Here is an 18,724-nt window from a genome sequence, read left to right as displayed (position 1 = left end):
CAGGATTCAAGCACAAGAACACTTTCCCCTCCTTCGGTTTCTAGCAACTCGTATTCAGGAACATGGCTGCCTCCAACTGTGGCATCAGTGCTGAGCCATCTTGGCTAGGAGACATCAACAGCCCTCTCCTCTGTGAATTCGTCTAGGGCTCTTTTAAAGCCATCTATTCTGGTGGCCATCACTGCCCCCTGTGGGAGTGACTTCCATAGTTTAACCATGCACTTTATATACAGCAACCATGCAAAATAAGACATGAAACCAATGGAATGTAACAGTGGTAAAAACATTAAATGAATAGATGGTTAAAACAGTAATCACCAGCAATGCACAGTTCAAGTATCTTGTGTATTTGTGCTTTGAATATAGAGCAATGTTCTCATGTGGGGATTTAGGAGGAATATGTTGAGTCTGAATTCCTTTTCTCTTGGCATGTTTTGAAACTTTTTGTCTTGCAGCCCTTGAAACAGCAAGTTAGTGGCAGCTGCTGCTCATGGGGACTATTAGGGAAGGAGAAGGCAAGGAGACCAACAGGAGGTGGCGCCAGAGTCAGTAATAGACAGAACCACCACATGATTTGCTGAGGTCCTGCAGGTAGATTCGGGGAGGAAATATGGAAATTTTCAGAGTAGTGTCCCAATTACCCTACTACTCTCCACTGCACCTAGTACCTGTGACTACAAGTGCACACTTTGCAGACTGGATCTGTGAATAGCCCAGAGACATCCTGTGATGGTCTGAGGAGGATGACCTGCCTTGCGTTACATCGAGAAAACGATGGCTGCTGTCATGGATCTATGGCACCGTGGTTCAGTGTAATGAATGGTTGTAGAATAATCCAGAAATCATCTGATCTGTCAGTCGCTATACTTATGAATAGCAGTAAGATAAATGGGATCCTCATAACAGAGGGTCCTGGTTGCACTCGGGACCCAAGAGCTCACCTGACAGGGTTAAAATGGTGGCGGGGGAGGAAGGAGCAGGAAGTCCTGGCCATTCCCCTGGGGTCATGCCAGCCAATAGCCAGTAGGTGGCATGATCCAAGGGGCTTTAAAAGCAGCAGTGTGATGCAAGTGGGGCACTTGCATTTGCACGGCTGAACACCCGGCTACCCTCCCTAGTTTAGGTAGAGTCACTTGGCCTTGCTTTGGTTTGGGTCAGCTGTTTTGGAACAGGGGCTGGGTAGGAATTTTTCCATTTGGCAGATTGGCTTTTAGGCATTTGGTTTTCACCTACCCCTTAGCAAATCATCACAACTTGTAAGGTGGCAGTTAGGCGTTGGCTCAGTTGGATTGTGGTGGGGGGGTGTCCATCTCCTGCCCCTCCAGGAACTGGGTATTCCGTTAAAGCAATCTGGGGGACCTTGATCTCTTCCGAAGTCCACTTGAAGGGCTAGGGCCATGCCAGGACCACAGGAACCCCAGGGTGAGCTTAGGTTGGTCCTCATCAACCTTGCTGCCCCGTTTGGTTTACCCCATTGGATGATCACACTGAGAGGTGGAGCCAGTTATAGTGGGGAGTCAATGCCTAAGCCAATACTGCTCATGTGGTTGTAGTTCAATAAAGTTGTGGCCAAAATTTGCCCAAAAACGTAAACTAATATAAGTGTTTGTGTGTATTTCTTTTGGGGGTGGGTCTTGGGGCCTCGAGACGCAACATAAGATAACATTATTTTATGAAGGAGTCCTAAAGAAACTGTGGTGCACATGGTTGAAATTTTAGTGGGGAAATCAGTTTAATATAGTAGGGTGCTAAAAGTGTATCCCTTCATGGAGAGAGATTGTCAGTGTGAAACATGTAACTTCTGCTAAGTCTATACTTTATATATGTATTTGAAAACTATATTATACATATATCTATTTATATGTAATCAAAGAAATCTGCTGATCACAGAATGTTGCTGAAAAAGCCTGTATAACATGGCAAAACAGTATGAATGAACATTTTTAATCCTTTCAGTCATCATTCACATGAAGATACAAGCCACATCCCATTTCCTTCAGAAAATGATTTTGTCACATTTCCAAGTGGGACTTCCAAACAATTGTTTGGTATGTATTTCCCATTGGTGCTCATTCACCTAGAAATGCCACCTCAGACCCAGAATCTCTGAATTTATCTTCTCTGTGGTGCGGGCTCCGCGCTGGGAGAAAGCCGCCCAGCGCACAGCCCCCTCCCCCCCCTGCTGCTTTGGAAGCAGCAGCAGCGGGCGGCGGGCTCTGCTCTGCACCGGGTGGCTTTCTCCCAGCATGGAGCTGCCCAGCGTATTAGGCGACTGGGCTTATAAGACGAACCCCCAAATTGCAGCTGCAAACTTGTGGGGTCGCCTAATACGCCCAGTCTCCTAATACGCCGGAATCTACGTTAAGCAATTCACCACTGCCCTAATTGTGTCCTCACATTTTCTCCCAAAGGAGTTCTTTTTTATCTTTTTTATTGTTTACTTGTTGATTCTTTAATTTCTAGGGACACGAGTGTCCCAGATTTCTAATTACATACATGTAAATAAAATAGCAATAAAAGACACCTAGAATTACAAGCATGATTCAGACTTCTGGATTATTTAAAACTGCCTTCTTATTAGCTGCTCCCTGCTGTTAAGCTCAGGCCTCAGTAAAATAACATAGCATTTGGGGGGAAAGATGCAGCCCAGTAACCCACAACTGGGGGCCAAGATGGAGAAGATCTCCACAGCCACCATGTATTTGCCCTTGGTGCTCAAGTAGGTTGGAACAAAGGAGAGCCACACACTGCAAAAGACCAACATGCTGAAGGTGATGAATTTGGCTTCATTGAAACTGTCAGGCAACTTTCTAGCTAGGAAAGCCACCGTGAAGCTCACAATGGCCAGCAGACCCATGAATCCCAGGACACAATAAAACATGATAGTGGAACCTTCATTACATTCTAGTATTATTTCTTCAGTCATTGAGTGCATGTCAACGTCTGGGAAAGGAGGAGCAGTGGCCAGCCATATGCTACAGATCGTGGCTTGAATAAGGGAGCAGGAAAGAACAATGGAACTGGCCAATGGCTTCCCCAGCCACTTCTGCATTCGGGACCCTGGCTTGGTGGCCATGAGAGCCAGAACCACAATGGCAGTTTTGGACAATATGCAAGAAATGGCCACTGAGAAGATCATGCCAAAAGCAGTTTGTCGAAGGAGGCAGGTGACTTCCTCAGGCTGGCCAATGAAGAGCAGAGCACCAAGGAAGGAGAGGAGGAGGAAAAGGAGGAGAATATAAGTGAGGTTGCGGTTGTTGGCTTTAACTATGGGAGTATCTCTGTGCTTTGTGAATATTTGAAGCACCAAAGCTGTGATGAAGGAAAAGAAGAGGGCAAATGTGGCCAAACTGATCCCCAACGGTTCTCCATAAGACAAGAATGTTCTGTCTTTGGGGAGGCAGCCATCCTGTTCATTGTTTGCATATTGATCTCCAGGGCATTCTAAACAGTCGTCCATATCTGAAAGAAAAAGAAATAAACATCTTATTTTTAAAAAAGTTCTTCTGTCCCCAAATTGGCAAAATGCATCTAAGAGATGCCAGAATATATATGTGCTACTTCCATACTGTTTTCCCACTAAAGAAAGGAGCTTCTGATTCACAGGTAAAATTCAAGCGTGTGATGCATTCCTTACCCTCCTTGTTTGAGATCTTCCCTTCTGGACACGGAAGGCAATCGTAGCAGCAGAATGGCTTTCCTTCCTTCTTGTTCTTTCTATAACCTACATGACAATTCTCATTACACAGAGAAGTGAGTTGTGCCTGTTCATAAATGAAAGAAGGAAATAGTTTGGGACTTATCTTCAAATAGTAAAAATGACAATTAAGCAATAGATTGCTATAGGTTTTTTGTTTTATCTGAATATGATCTTAAATTCAGCGCTAATGGTAGCATTGGAGCACCTACCATTATTCCAGTACCTTTGCCTTTATGAAAACCATATTGGTAAGTATTTGAACTTCTTCAGAGATTAGCATGGCAATTTCTTATCAAATTGGAAAATGTTCTGGTGAAAGCTTAATGAATATAGAAATTGCTCAATTACAATAGAAATTATTGAAATTCTGCCCCGTCCAGGTAGTCTAACCAGTGTTCCTTTAATTTGGAACTTGCAAACTATGCTTCCAATGGTTTATCTGGCAACATTCAGTGCCTTTCCTTTCTTTTTGTATACTTGTATCTTTTTTGTGAAGGGGACGATCTCTTCTCTTACGTTCTTACATTATTCTCCGGATTTAACCGTATTTCTAACATACAGCAACATTTGACACTCAAGAAATGCCTTGTGAGAGCAGGTATTTCATGTTTTCCATCTCTAGCACACCTGAAGCCCTTGATTAGTTGCATCAGGTTCGCTTGAGACAACACCTGTCGTATTTGTGCTGCTGTGATGGATTCTATTTAGGGGGTGAATAACAGTGAGACTGAAGAAGCCAGTAGAAGTTGCATTTTCAGTTGAATTTGGGGAAACCACTTGAAGCATCCATTGAGTTGAGCTATTTCAATTCCTTTGCAAACAGCTGAAAGTCTGTAAATTTTTATAATAAACCTGATTTGAAATGGGGGTTGAATAATTTTGATTGCAGCTGTAATTGTTGGCTTTTGATGGATTCTTGCAGTGCTGTTTGCTTGCAGTTACCTTCATCATCTGCATGTGTCTTAAAATCTACTTTTGAGGAGCCAGGTGCTAAAAATAATAGTTTGGAGCTGCAGTTTCTGAGTGCAGTCAAATGAGTGCAGTCAAATTCAGCAGGATTGAGCTCTCCATTCACCTCCTGAGTAGAGGGTCCAATCCTGCTGGCTGCAGGGGTCTTCTTCACCAGTGGGTTCCTAGAATGATTAAATCTTTCTGCTTTTGACCGTATTGCAACTAGACCTAGAAATAAGATAGCTTTCCTTTTAGCAGTGCTACAGCCTGATATTTCCTTCACAGATCGAGTCTGATTCTGATAATGTGTTGCAATGAAGCAGTTTTGGGACACTGAGCAAAAAACTAATGAAAACCTTTAATAAATTCTTACCTGGTTGAACCAGTTGGGCCACATGATACCATCATCATGAATGGTTAACCTCTTTTCTGGGGGAGCTTGTGGGTCCATTGTTCCAACTTTGACTCTCAGAAAGGACTGATTTGGGAATGTGACCCAATTTATTATATCAAATCCAGCTACTAATTCTCCATTTTGGTCAAAGGAAACTTCTTCTCCAACCCTATTATTAAATGAAACTCTTCCCAGAAAGTGGTGGAGCTAAGATTGAAGAGGGAAATGCAATTAATGAAGATGCCAAATATAATTAAATATAAGTAATATTTGTACAAATAGAGTGCTTATCTTTAGCATTTAAGAGGTATAGGTCATGGTCTCTTTAAAAGATGTATGTTAGTGTCTTTCTCCCTGTGTTTATAATGAGGTTCTTCTTCAAAAAATGAATGGAGCTTAAACGGAAAAAAAAAATTAATGAGCAGTGCTGCTTTCTAGAAAAAGAGGTGCTGGAACTCACCACAAACACCTCCCTCGTTCCCTTGGAATGGAATGGCGCCACCCTGAGAGGGGAGAGAACTGAGTTCCAGCGAGTTCTGGCTGGAAAAAGCCCTGTAGTAATGTTCATTGTGAAGGTAGCTGTAAAAAAGTAAAAGACTTGACCCCTGGACAAGCCCCCCCATTTTTTAAGTCTATACATATACTGTAGTGCATATATGTGTATATATGTGTGTGTGTGTGTGTGTGCATATGTGTATTGCTTTTATGTATAATTTTACAATTTTTAATTGACACCATTATTCCCTTTGTAAACTATTGTTGTTTTTTTTTTAATGTTTTTTCTGGTCTATGACCGTAATAAATTTATTCATTCATTCATTGTGAAGGTAAGATGTGGTTCTTTTAAGAATTACAGTAAGTCTTGACCTAAATTTCATAGAACTTAGACCACAAATATTAGACAGGACGTTCCTTCAGATAGGTCAGGGGTCAGCAATATGCGGCCCATGAAGACTGTTTTACCAGCCCCCAAACTGCCCCTGAACCGAGCAGCCCACTCGGTGAGCCCCCATGCGCTGTGCTAAACCAGAACAGTGTGGTGTGGGGACTCACCAAGCAGTGCCAGAAATCACATCTGCGCAAATGCAGATGCTGAAAATCACTTCTGCGCAGGCATGATTTTCGGCATCTGGGCATGCGCAGAAGTGATTTCTGGCGCCACTGACATGCGCAGACGAGATTTCCAGCATCGCGCTGTGCCACTACGGTCCACAGACAATCTCCGTGGGAGTGATCCGACCCATGGCTAATAAACCTTGCTGACCCCTGAGATAGGTGGATAAGCTGTGTAAATAAGCTGTTCATCACTTTCCTGGAATGTTTCCAGGAAAACCTTTGTACAAATAGTGATAGCATGATGTCCTGTACCTAGCCATCAATAGCCATACTTTGCTATTCCAAGGACAACTGAACCCACTGATGGGTTCAGTTCTGATGGCAGAATTTCATTCATTACATTATCCTAACTATAAAGTGGATAGTCACTTCCTCCCCAAGAGAAAAGAGGAATGGATTTCCCCTACTGACCGAGGTGTTCAAGAAAAATCCCTCTTGAACTTCTGCCTGTCCTATGCGCTTCCCCTGTGCACAAAATACTGCTGTGCTCTCAGTGCAATCTTCTGGAAAGACTTCACCTAGGGGGGCCACTAGGGGGCGCATCGGAAGATGGCTGACAATAACATCTCTCCGACCCACACAAGGTAATTTGGAGGCTATGATGGGAGTAATTAGCCTCCCTACCCCCCCCTGGGGGGGACTGCCCTTGCCTGCTGTGCCCTATACCACCCCCGAATTTGTGGGGATGGGGGCACTAGGCACAAAGCCCTCCTGTGGGATTCCGGCGCTCCTGGACGCCGTCCCACTAGCTGCAAGGACTTCAAAAGAAACAATTTGGATGAAGGAATGCACATATCTCAAGGAAGGGGGGGGAGTAAAGACTGCTAACAGAAGAGATCTCTGATAAAACAAGACAAGAATAAAACATGAGAAGATACCCCAAGATACGGTATGGCAAATGACTGATGGGGGAGGGGAAAAAACTTTCCTTTCTTTCCTTATGTGATTAAACAAGAATCCCCTCCCCTCACGAGTCAGAATTGTCGTTTTAAGGACTTAAGCTGTGGATTTAAGGCTGTGTGGAGATAAACTTTCGAACCAAAGCATGTTATAAGAAGAGCGTGGAATGTATAAGAGCTTTGGAATGACGCAATTAAAAATGCCGTCACCATATTGGGAAGTTCTGTCGGAGGTCTTGAGTCTGGGAGGAGAAAGAGAGAAATAGAGCTGTTTATATATTGTGGGTGAAACTCCTCAGAGGGACAAGTGCGACAGTTTTACGAGATCAATGATGGAAAGAGCGATGTTATCTATGAAGGTGATGATATATGGAAACCATCTCAATTTGAGGATTGGAAGAACGGAAAATTCACTCAGGATTATTATTGGTGTTTATCGGCTTCAGGAGACTATCAGAAGAGACCATAAAGAAAAAAGAGAAAATATATGAACAAGATGTGATGTGGAAACAGCAAGATAAGACTAGATAGAATTATGAACTCTGTTTGGACTGATTTGGATTGATTTGGACATTAACGCAGTAGCAAGAAAATGATCAGAATCCCCCTTCGGATCTTGAAATATGGGTCCCCCCAACAAAATTTAAAATTCGGCTTTGTAATTTGGAATTTATGTGATGTGATTTAATTTGATTTGATTGGCCGGTTAATAAAAATTATTTTTTTTAAAAAAAGGAAAGACTTCACCTAAGGCAGGAACAGCAGAGCTGCAGCGGCGTTGCTCTCGTGAAGTAGAATAGGGAGTAATACAGTCCAGAGACAAGAGTCTTCTAATCTAAGAAGCTTTATTATTTACAAGCAGTAAATCACTCCACCGGAGGATTCGGACATCCTCTCCGTCTCAAAGCACAACTCGAAACCAACTTCACAGAACAAAGAACAAAGACATCCTGACATCCTGACTGACTTCCCGTAGGAGTCCCTTCCTCAAACACAAGAAGATTAACCCTTTAACCACCACACTCTACAGTCCCCCCTTTGGTTGAGCTCCAGAGTTGATTACTGACATCTGTATTAACTGTATTAACTGTTACACGGTCACAGGCTTCTCCTGCCTGTGATTTTCGCAGGGGTCTCCGCTTCGCCGTAGTGGACAGACCCGATTTCCACGGAGCTTCTCCCTCCAGACTAGAAGGAGACCACCATTGCCGTTGGCGCCGCCTCCAGAAGTCCTTCTCTAGGAGTTTTAAAATGCTTAAAACACCACTATAGCAATCAATTCTGACCAAGTTATGTCCAAAGGGGAAATGCTATAGTATTCTTCATATCGTGAATACTTTTAATTCTACTTTCTTCTGCTAAAAATTGTAGGCTGTGGTTTTTTTAGCTAAACTGACCTCCATCAATTTTTGAGGCCTAAAGCTTTATTGTAAACAACATGGTTGATCTTGTGATCTTATGGGGCACTTGATCTGAGAGGTGACCTGGATCCTCATCTCCCACATCCCATGTGGGCCACAGGTGACCTGGGGATGGGACAGGATACCTCTACTTCATCCAAGATCACAGAGACATCAGAGAACCTATTTTCCCCACATGAATGATCAGCTGGTCCTTGGGGCTGAAACTCAGCAAACATGGTGCTCTGCAAGCTCCTGCTATCAGCTGATCTTTGGGGCCGCACGGTGCTACATATGGAGCTATGCAATGCCCCCCCCCCCAAGAACTGCTTGTTGGGGTTTCCATAGCTTCATGAACACAGCTTTGCAAGCCTGAACTATCAGAACATCATCAGGACTTGTAAAGCCCTTTGCACGGGGTTTTGTAGGTTCTCCTGAGAGCTGAAATGTTCTTCAGTCCAGCCACTCTGTATCTGTTCTAAATGGAGAAGATAAACTCAGAGAATCTGGGTCTCATTTGTAGGCAGAGGAGGACCAGCGGGTAACAAATGTCATTCAGCATCTTAATTGTCCATGATGTTCTGCCACGTTATACAGGCTTTTGCAGCTACAGTACACTGTGAGATCAGCAGCCTTTCCTGATTACATATAAATAAATACAATATAGCTTTTACCTAAATATATAAAGTATAGCCTTCGCAGAAGTTACATGTTTCACACTGATGATCTCTCCCCATGAAGGGATATTCCTTTAGCCCCTATGAGTGGAAGATCAGTGTATTGATAGGATAACAAATTGACAGAACAAATTTATGGGGTTAAAAATTGGTCTCAGCTTTATTGATCACAGATGTAGATTGGGAATGAAAAAGTTTAAAAGGATAAGAGTTGAAAAATACAAGGAATTACTTTCTCTTGTTTTCATCCAATAAATGCCAGCAAACAATGCAATAATTAAAACCATCAACACAAGGTGATTCCTATTTGCTCCTCAGAATTAAGTGGTCGTTGCTGTTCAAGTCAGGCCTCAGAATAATTATGTACAATTTTGGGGAAAAGATACAGCCCAGCAAACCTGCGCTGGAGGCCAAGATGCAAAAGACCTCCACAGCCACCATCTGCTTTCCTTTGGTGCTCAGATAAGAGGGAACAAAGGACAGCCAAACGCTGCAGAACACCAACATGCTGAAGGTGATGAACTTGGCTTCGTTGAAACTGTCCGGCAACCTCTTGGCCAGGAAAGCCATAGTGAAGCTGACCATGGCCAGGAATCCCAGATAACCCAGGACAGAATAGAACATCGCGACAGAACCTTCGTTGCATTCCACAATGATTTCCTCCATCAGAGAGTTCATGTCCACATCTGGGAAGGGAGGAGCCGTGCAGAGCCAAGCAGCACAAATGCTGGTTTGAACGGAGCAGCAACCAAGAAGCACAGAGTTTGTGAGAGATTTCCCCACCCATTTCCTCATCCTGGATCCTGGTTTGGTGGCCATGAAAGCCAGAACCACCGTGATGGTTTTGGCCAAGACACAAGACACAGCAATGGAGAAGATGATGCCAAAGGCCGTTTGTCGTAAAGAGCAGCTGACTGGGTGAGGCTGGCCAATGAACAGCAAGGAGCAGAGGAAGCAGAGCAAGAGGGAAAGAAGGAGAGTGTAGGTGAGGTCTCGGTTGTTGGCTTTGACAATGGGAGTGTCCCCATTCCTAGAGAAGACGCCAAGTATCCAAGCTGTGACCAGAGAAAAGACCAGGGCTGAGGAAGCTAAAACGACCCCTAAAGGTTCTGCGTAGGAAAGAAAATGTTGGCGTTTGGGGATGCATTGATCTCTGTCCTTGTTTGGAAATTGGTCTTCTTGGCAGTGGAAACAATAATCCATATCTGAAAAAAATGAAAATGAAATGAGTGATAAATGAGTTCCAAGAAATAAGGCATTAATTAGTTGGAATAAGTATCAGAGATACGTGGATATTGAAAACTGTTTGTACAATCTCCTGTCATTATGCATAATCCGCAATAGGTTCTACTCTGTCTTTCATCTGCAGTTAATGATCAGAAACATGGCCTTTGGTTGCACCCTTAGCTAAAGTTCTTCACACCCAGAGAGATCTTCATGGCGATGGAGGCTTCTTGAGAACAGCCACTTTGGGCTCAGAGGCTGGACTGAGGACTATTCTGTGTAAGGAGACAGTTATATGCTTTTTTCTGGCTCTCACACGTAAAACTATGGGGTGGAGGGTTTGGAACATCTTCACCCTCCCCTAACAATGTTGCATGTGGGAAGCAGGCAGAGAACACCAGACATGTTCCACACCTATTTCCAGAGATCTCCTTTGTAAAATTTCTGGATTTAGTTCCCCCAATTATCTCTCTTTTTTTGCAGATATCAGTGCAGCTGCTCTTCTCTTTAGGAGTACTGAACTGCTAATAGAGGGGAAACAGTTGAAATAGATATGAGGAAGCATTATACAAAATAGCAGATGATGTCTCCTACCCGTTTGATTCGAAATCATCCCATGTGGACACGAAGCACAATCATAGCAACAAAATGGCAGCCCCTCCTTCTTTTTCCTGCTGGAGCCTGGCTGGCAGCGATCATTACACAAGGCAAGGGGCAGCACCTAGCCATAAAAAGAGGAGAAAATGTAGCTCTCTTGTGCCTTGTGAACAACACAGTTTTAACCAAAGAGAAGAGATCAATTTGACTGGTTGACATTATTCCAGAAAAGTATGTTGCGTGGCAAGTACCCTTCCCCTTGTGAAATGAAGACACAGGACACATTATTTAAGGTTAATGGGCATAAAAGGCCACAACTTTATTGATTACAGGAATTGAGAGGTATTGTCCTTAGGCATTGGTTCCTATCGACTACCCAGCATGGAGACCGGGAAGGGTTAACCACCAGCCGGGTGAGTCCTGCTGAAGTACGCCAACTAGGATCCCCCAGGTGTCACCCCTCGGGGGTGTCTACACCTCCATAGGCTTCGGACAGGGCAACACCCCCCGGAGTCCTTTACCGGACTACCCTTCGCTTTGGGGGAAGGTGATGGCGCTTCTTTCCCCCCTTCATTTGCATAACAATTATCCCTGCCAATGCCTAACCACCAATACCGGGAAAGTTGTGACATTTGCTACGAGGTAGGCGAAAAAACCAAATGGCTGGAAATTTGCCACGTGGAAAAATTCCTACCAGGCGCCTTGCGGAGAACAACCGGAGTCCATAGCAAGGTCAAGGCTAGCTAAACCTAAGGGTGGGTGGGATGGGAAACCGGAGCAGCTGGACGGGGAAGAGAGGGCGGTCCCCGGGCGTGCCAGCCTTAAATGTGCTAGGCCACGCCTCCCCAGCCCGCTGATTGGCTGGCCGGGTCGGTGACGCGCCCGAGGATTCCCCTGCTCTCGCAGGGGCTGAGAGCCAGCCTCCGCATGCGTGGGAGGGGGTGGGCCCGCAACCCCACCTTCTCTCGAGCTCGGAAGTGGCTTTGTGTACATAAATAAATAGTACAAAAATAAATATTGCAGTGTAAATATTGGGAGTGAATGTGAAGGAATATTGAATTTTTCATTTGCATAAAGATGGAGGATGGAGAGAGGACAGGGAAGACAACAGAATTTGAAATAGGTAAAGGTAAAGGGACCCCTGACCATTATTTCCAGTCGTGACCAACTCTGGGGTTGCGGCGCTCATCTCGCTTTACTGGCCGAGGGAGCCGGTGTACAGCTTCCGAGTCATGTGGCCAGCAGGACTAAGCCGCTTCTGGCGAAACAGAGCAGCGCACGGAAAAGCCGTTTACCTTCCCGCTGGAGCGGTACCTATTTATCTACATGCACTTTGATGTGCTTTCAAACCGCTAGGTTGGCAGAAGCAGGGACCGAGCAACGGGAGCTCACCCCGTCGCGGGAATTCAAACCACCAACCTTCTGACCTGCAAGTTCTAGGCTCTGTGGTATACCCACAGCGCCACTCGCGTCCCCAGAATTTGAAATACAAGGAGTTAAAAAAGAAGGTAACATTGGAAGCTCCACAAGACCATCAATCTTCTTTCAAAACAAATGGGTAACTTAGCCTCCCCTTGTCTTCTGAGATGTAAATCTCACTTGGATCAGCATGATTTACTCCTACATTCATGTTCAAAGCAGTAAAATCTTATACTGAAATCCTATATATCAGGGATGTGGAACCTTTGGTCCACCAGATGGTATTGGACTGTAACTCTCTTCAGTCTGAAAACCAGCCTGGCCACTGATCAGGGAGGATGGGAGTTGGAAGCCAACAATATTTCATATGCAATACAGTGGAATATATCACCATTATATACTTTTAAAAGAGAACCCTAAAGAAGAAAATAATTACTTCTGACCTCATATTTGATGGTAAAATAACTTGTTGGAAATGGATTATACCTAAACAATTGCTTATGAATGATAAAGAATGTCTACATACGATAATCTTTGTCATTGTCCCATACGTATTGCATTGTCCCATATGAACATAATTTGTATTTTTAATAACAATACCTAATTTTTAAAAAAACCATTGGTCCCACCTGATTAAAAGATCTGTGCCATGTGATGGCTCCCTCATCCATGCTGAAGTCTACAGTTTGTGAATCTTGTGGAACTATCTTTCCTACTTTCACACGGGAGAAGGTTTGGTTTGGAAAAGTAACCCAGTTAATAATATCAAATCCACCTGCTAATTCCCCATTCTCATCAAAGGACACTATGTCACCAGCACTGTTGTTGAAGGAGATACTCCTCAAGAACGAGTGCAGCTAGGCAGAAGAAAACAAAGGCAAAGTTTAAAAAAGGAGAGCTTTTATGGATTATAGAAAGGAGAAAGTATCAATCCATCTATTTCACACAATGGAAAGTAGTCCAAAACTGTGCAGTCTACAACATTTGGAGCACCTAAGTATTTCTAGGAAGTACAGCTGGCCTGCCCCTTGCCTGAGGGTTCAGCTCTGGGGTCCGTGTGCAAAGGCAAAATGGTGCCACGTCAGGAAGCCCTGGAACTGCCCCTCCTGGAAGGTGGGTTTGCAGGGAGAGAGGGAAAACAAAATGGAGAACAGCTCATGGAGGGTTTTCCCTGCTCTCCTTCTTTTGTTTGCTTGTTTATTTACTTTTCCGCATCCAAGAGATGCTTCCACACGTCTTGCCAGCCCATGTTCCTAGAGAGGCAGGGAAAGGGTACAGAGTGCCATAACTCCTTCAACTACTCCTGCAACTGGAAGGGAAGTACAGGTCCTTTCTTGATTGTGGCTCCTTCATCTTGAAGGAAAGGGAAAACAGGTAAAAGCTGTAAGAGGTTGTGTGTGTAAATTATGTCTCTGTGTTTGTGTGTATTCATCCTATGGACTGTGTGTCATCGCCCATTAGATTAGCCCCAAGCAATCTTTGTTCTGAACAGGAAATCTTACCTGCCAAGGTTGCAGTTTTGGAGGATCGAGCCCACCTCCGCCTGCCATCATTCTGCGTTTTGACCTGGATGAGTGCATCTGATGTAAAGTATGTGCAATGGCATAAACCGCATTATAGATACTGTAACTTTGGCCAGTCATGGTCATTTCAAAAATATGCCCAGGAAGGCTCTCCAGACTCTCATGGCCAGTGCAGGTCTTTGTGTTTTCCTTGTGCCCATTGGAAGCAGAAAACAAACAGTTGAATGCCTGTTGCCAAAAAGCCTGGAGGAAGCCATCTCCCTTTGGAGAGTTGGGGTTCAGGGTCTGAAGGAAGTCTTTAAATCCCTGGACTTTCTCTGTGTGAATTGCAAAAGACAAGGCACCATCAAAGACTTGTATGTCATAATACCTTTGTGTTGTTTCTGAAGTGAAAGCCCACTGGGCTGTCAAAACCCACACGGTGCCTATAGAATTCTCTTCAATATCTTCAGCTAATGAAAAGAAATATTGCACCCATTTCACAACTGCAATGGTCTGAAGTTCTGCAAACATAACCAATATGTGGACTTCTGAGGCCATCAGGAAAGAGGACTTGGCCCGGAGAAGTTCCAGGGAACTGAAATTATCTAGACCCTGAGATATGGCTGGTAGCTTTTCAACGAAAGCTGTACAGACTCCATGCTGGGAAAGCATTGGCACTAAGGATTGCATAAAGGTCTCTCCATTTTCATCATCGGATGCCACAATTCCTACCCATGTCCACTGGAAATGTAGAAGTAGCATGACAATCCCTGCATATTGATATTTCTCATTGGGCACCGTTCGGTAGAATGTCTGGGGCTGCAACTCCGGGCTTCTCACTGGAGCTAATACGCAGTAAGCAATCTGGAGGAAGAAATCAATTCCAGAACAATTGGAGAATTAGAGCAAACAGTTGTGGTTCATCCCAAGTATCTGCTTGAAGAACAAATCCATGAGAATTTCCCTACTCCATTTATGGATGCATATTGATTTCACAAGAACATTGCGTATATCACCAGCAGTTGTTGGTGGGGAGGAGGAGCAGGTTTCTCTGACCTCTTGCAACTGGCCTTGTGCAGCTTCCTAGGAGCAGAAGGAAGACTCCTGCTGCTGCGTTTGCCCAGTTCCAACTTCCCTGCTGCTTCCCAGTGACACATGGGAGACAAAGCCAGGCAAGCACCAAAGCCCCTCCACTCCCACCACTACTGCATAGCTCCCCCAGGTGCTTTTGTATCAGTTATATATTTTTCTCTCACATTTCCTTTTTCAGAAAAATGAACCAAAATAAAAGAAAGCTTTGAGAACCCAGAAGATAATTATTGTACCAGAAGCAGAATAGATTCACAGCCCCCACGTTTACTATACCTGTGGAATCTTGTAGATGCTTAAGACAGTAGCCATGTAGAGAGAGATGTCAGAGTCAAGTCCCCCAATAAAAGCTATTTTATTTTTCTTCTTCTCACATATGAAGTTGGGGACAATCCTTTCTGTGATGGACAGAAGTTTCAGGGTGTTCTGATAAGTCATCCTTGCATTTAAGTAGCTGTCATAGACATGGAACCCAAAGGTCATATTCGGGAGTATATTAGGATTCTTGTTTATTTTTTTGACAGCAAACACCAGGGAGAGGGTATTCTGGTAGTACTTCAGCATGTCACTAATAAAAGAGTTACATTGTGTGTCAGAGGTATTCTCCTCCTCTCCCTCTTAAGCACATTGATAACTTCCTGGCTCTCTCTGGCAAATCCCAAAAGATTAAATAAAACAAATAAGCTAAAAAACACACTATACAGTGGTACCTCAGGTTAAGTACTTAATTCATTCCGGAGGTCCGTTCTTAACCTGAAACTGTTCTTAACCTGAAGCAACACTTTAGCTAATGGGGCCTCCTGCTGCCGCCGTGCCACCGGAGTAGGATTTCTGTTCTTATCCTGAAGCACTATTTCTGGGTTAGCGGAGTCTGTAACCTGAAGCGTATGTAACTCGAGGTACCACTGTATATCCATTGTGAGTCTCGACAGTTGATAGTTGACCCCATGGACAATATTCAGTCAGCTTTAAGAATATTGCATCTAAAAAGCATTTAATTTTTGCAGAACATTCATATCCTGAAACTCACATATGTAAATTAATCTGTTATTTGCAGGTGTAGCACTGGTGCTTAAAATTATGGGTCCTCACAGGTAGCTAAAGCAAACAGCTATTTCACTACTGCTGAGAGGGGGTACCTGGTTGCCACATCCTTCTCTTATTTCCTTTCAGCAACCAATGGACACTTACTGGAAGAGAAGTTCCCAAGTCAGAAATTCTGACTGGTGCTTCTCAGATAATCAGTGCTTGGTGTAGGTGGGGAGTAGAGACCAGAGCACATCAGATGGAATAGGATTTATTCTTTCACGGTAACATCCTTCCCTCCTTCAAAGAAAATTGTGGCTGTACAAAAAATACTGTAGCCAATGTTAGTCATACTCAGAGAAGGCCCATTAGGATTAATAGATCAGACTAAATTAGGTTTATTAATACTCTGCATATAACTCAGTTTTGATACTTGGGTTTTTTCCCCCAATATGGTTTACATTGTATAGCAGAGAATATAATCCAGATTCTATGTTATTTATATGTCACATTCATCTGTGACTGTCAGATTAAATGATAGTGATTGTGAATATGAAGATAAAGCTTTGCTGCAAAGGAAAACCAGATGTTAATGTTGTGAAAGGAAACACAGAGGGAGGATGAGGATGAAGTTGGGAGAACGTGGTGAGAGCCATTGGATCAGGTGATGAGAAAGCAGAACAGGCAGAAGATAGAGGCATCATGAAGTGGAATCAAGCAACAAAGAAGGTGACAAGATCATAATGTAAAAAGAAGAAAGTATATGTTTAACATGCTACTTGATAAAAATCACAGGGAAACGTGTTCTGAGCATGCCATCGTATGTTTGGTGTAATTGTCGCATACATGAGCTCACCAAGGGTATGCTATGAAGGATAGGATTTTACTTACAAGAGTTCATCTATAAGCTTTGTGTTTGGGTGCTCTTGGAAATCCATTTCTTCAAATACAAAGCCAAAATAGGTAACAATTCCTCCAATGATTAGGTCCCCAATCTGATAATTCTGGTACGGAAGCTGAAAAGGCTCCATCATGGTGCATCTAGCAGAGTGTTCCTTGCTCTCAGTTGGAGGCAACTGTAGCCACAGGAAGACAAGAATCTGCAGCAGAAATGTTCTTACCATCTTGGGGCCAACAGGGATGCTGATAGTCAGATTTCTATCTCATCTACCATAAACTGCATTGCAAGAACTTTCAGTTAATGATTTGGGTTATTTTGATAAAGGGGAAAAGCCAATGACCTGATCCATGAAGACCTGCATGTTCAGAATTTTTCATTGGGGCTCTAAATGACACAGGATTTATTTTATATACACTTCCACACTCTGATATTGATTGTGTTGATGGCCTCATAAAATGTACATGGGATTTTGCAAGATAGATGGTGAAACTCAGCAATTTGACATAATTACTAAGTTATCACCTTAGAGCATTGAGCTCTGTGACTTATAGTAAGATCAAAATAATAATGCATACTTGTTATTGAGTAGTTCTCTTGCAGTTGTGAGTGCCCCAGGCAGTCCAGCTGCAAACTGGTGCCCTGAAGGGAGTTTCCTAGTTTCCCCAACACTCTTCCTCAATCACACCTGCACCATTTCCCTCAACTGTACATGTGTCGCAATGAAGACATGATTTTCAGGGATGTTTCCTTGTACAAGAGTTAAGGGAAGGGAGAAAATAGTTAAAATAATACAGGCTCCAGTTGCAGGTGCGATACAGAGTCTTACATGTCCTTACAGAAATGGTTAGTGTATGCAGACACCAGTTTTTCTAAACACTTCAGAAATCCCACATTGCATGGGCTAACAGCTGAAACTGACTAGTTACTGTATATTAACAAATATAGATCAATTCCTATGGAAGTGGGGAATTTCCTTTTGTCATCTTAGAGTTGGAAAGCAATGTGAGGGACTCATGAAGGTGACAATGGAGACTTAAATGCAGTGGTACAACTTGAAACATACAATACATGTGGTTGTGGCATGTGGGAAGGGAAAGGGTAGTAAGGCCATGAAATCGACAGAGTGACTGACAGAGACAAACTGAAGTTCCAATATTTCCTATTTATTGAGGGGGGAGATAATATATAAGATCCTTCTTGAGTCTTAGCGTGAGGTTCAATATGAGCATTCTTGGAGCAGCACAATTGTTGCATGGTCAAACACTCTTGGATTTGGAGACAATAAGGTGTCCCTGTTGCTGGAGGCACGTAAGGGAAAGGCTATACAGTGGTACCTCGGGTTATATACGCTTCAGGTTACAGACACTTCAGGTTACAGACTCCGCTAACCCAGAAATAGTACCTCGGGTCAAGAACTTTGCTTCAGGATGAGAACAGAAATCATGTGGCAGCAGCAGGGGGCCCCATTAGCTAAAGTGCTGCTTCAGGTTAAGAACAGTTTCAGGTTAAGAATGGACCTCTGTAACGAATTAAGTACTTAACCCGAGGTACCACTGTACTTGGAGACTAAAGGTTGGCAGGGTGTTCTTTTGAGGTCTTCACAGTGTTGTTCCTCAGCAAGTAATCTGAGTTCCAATGAACCTTCCCAGTTCAATGAAAAATGGAAAGCTAGTTCAAAGAGGAATTGTGGGTTTTGTGTTCCATTGGTATTCGACCCTTGTCGCTACTGGCCTATAAAAACTAGCAGGGAGAAGACAGCCAGCTGGCTCAGGGTCACACTGTGAACCTCATGACTGATTGGTGATTTTAACCCTGATCTCCTAGGT

At 43.5% G+C, this 18,724-nt stretch overlaps 1 protein-coding gene across 1 annotated transcript; it reads right to left on the bottom strand.

Annotated features, from left to right (window-relative positions):
- Positions 1 to 2,560: 2,560 nt before the first annotated feature.
- Positions 2,561 to 17,031, bottom strand: LOC309358871 (vomeronasal type-2 receptor 26-like; the record flags this gene model as incomplete). Its single annotated transcript, XM_081892140.1, has 7 exons — positions 2,561 to 3,046; positions 9,927 to 10,167; positions 10,776 to 10,885; positions 13,094 to 13,234; positions 13,880 to 14,746; positions 15,248 to 15,539; positions 16,889 to 17,031. 7 exons carry the CDS (start codon positions 17,029 to 17,031, stop codon positions 2,561 to 2,563), a joined length of 2,280 nt encoding a protein of 759 aa, XP_081748266.1.
- Positions 17,032 to 18,724: the final 1,693 nt, after the last annotated feature.

Source organism: Podarcis melisellensis, assembly GCF_964234715.1.
Source record: "Podarcis melisellensis genome assembly, chromosome: 16".
In the NCBI taxonomy this organism is placed as follows: domain Eukaryota; kingdom Metazoa; phylum Chordata; class Lepidosauria; order Squamata; family Lacertidae; genus Podarcis; species Podarcis melisellensis.
Note: the sequence above shows the minus strand (reverse complement) of the source record. Positions and strands in the feature narration are given on the sequence as shown.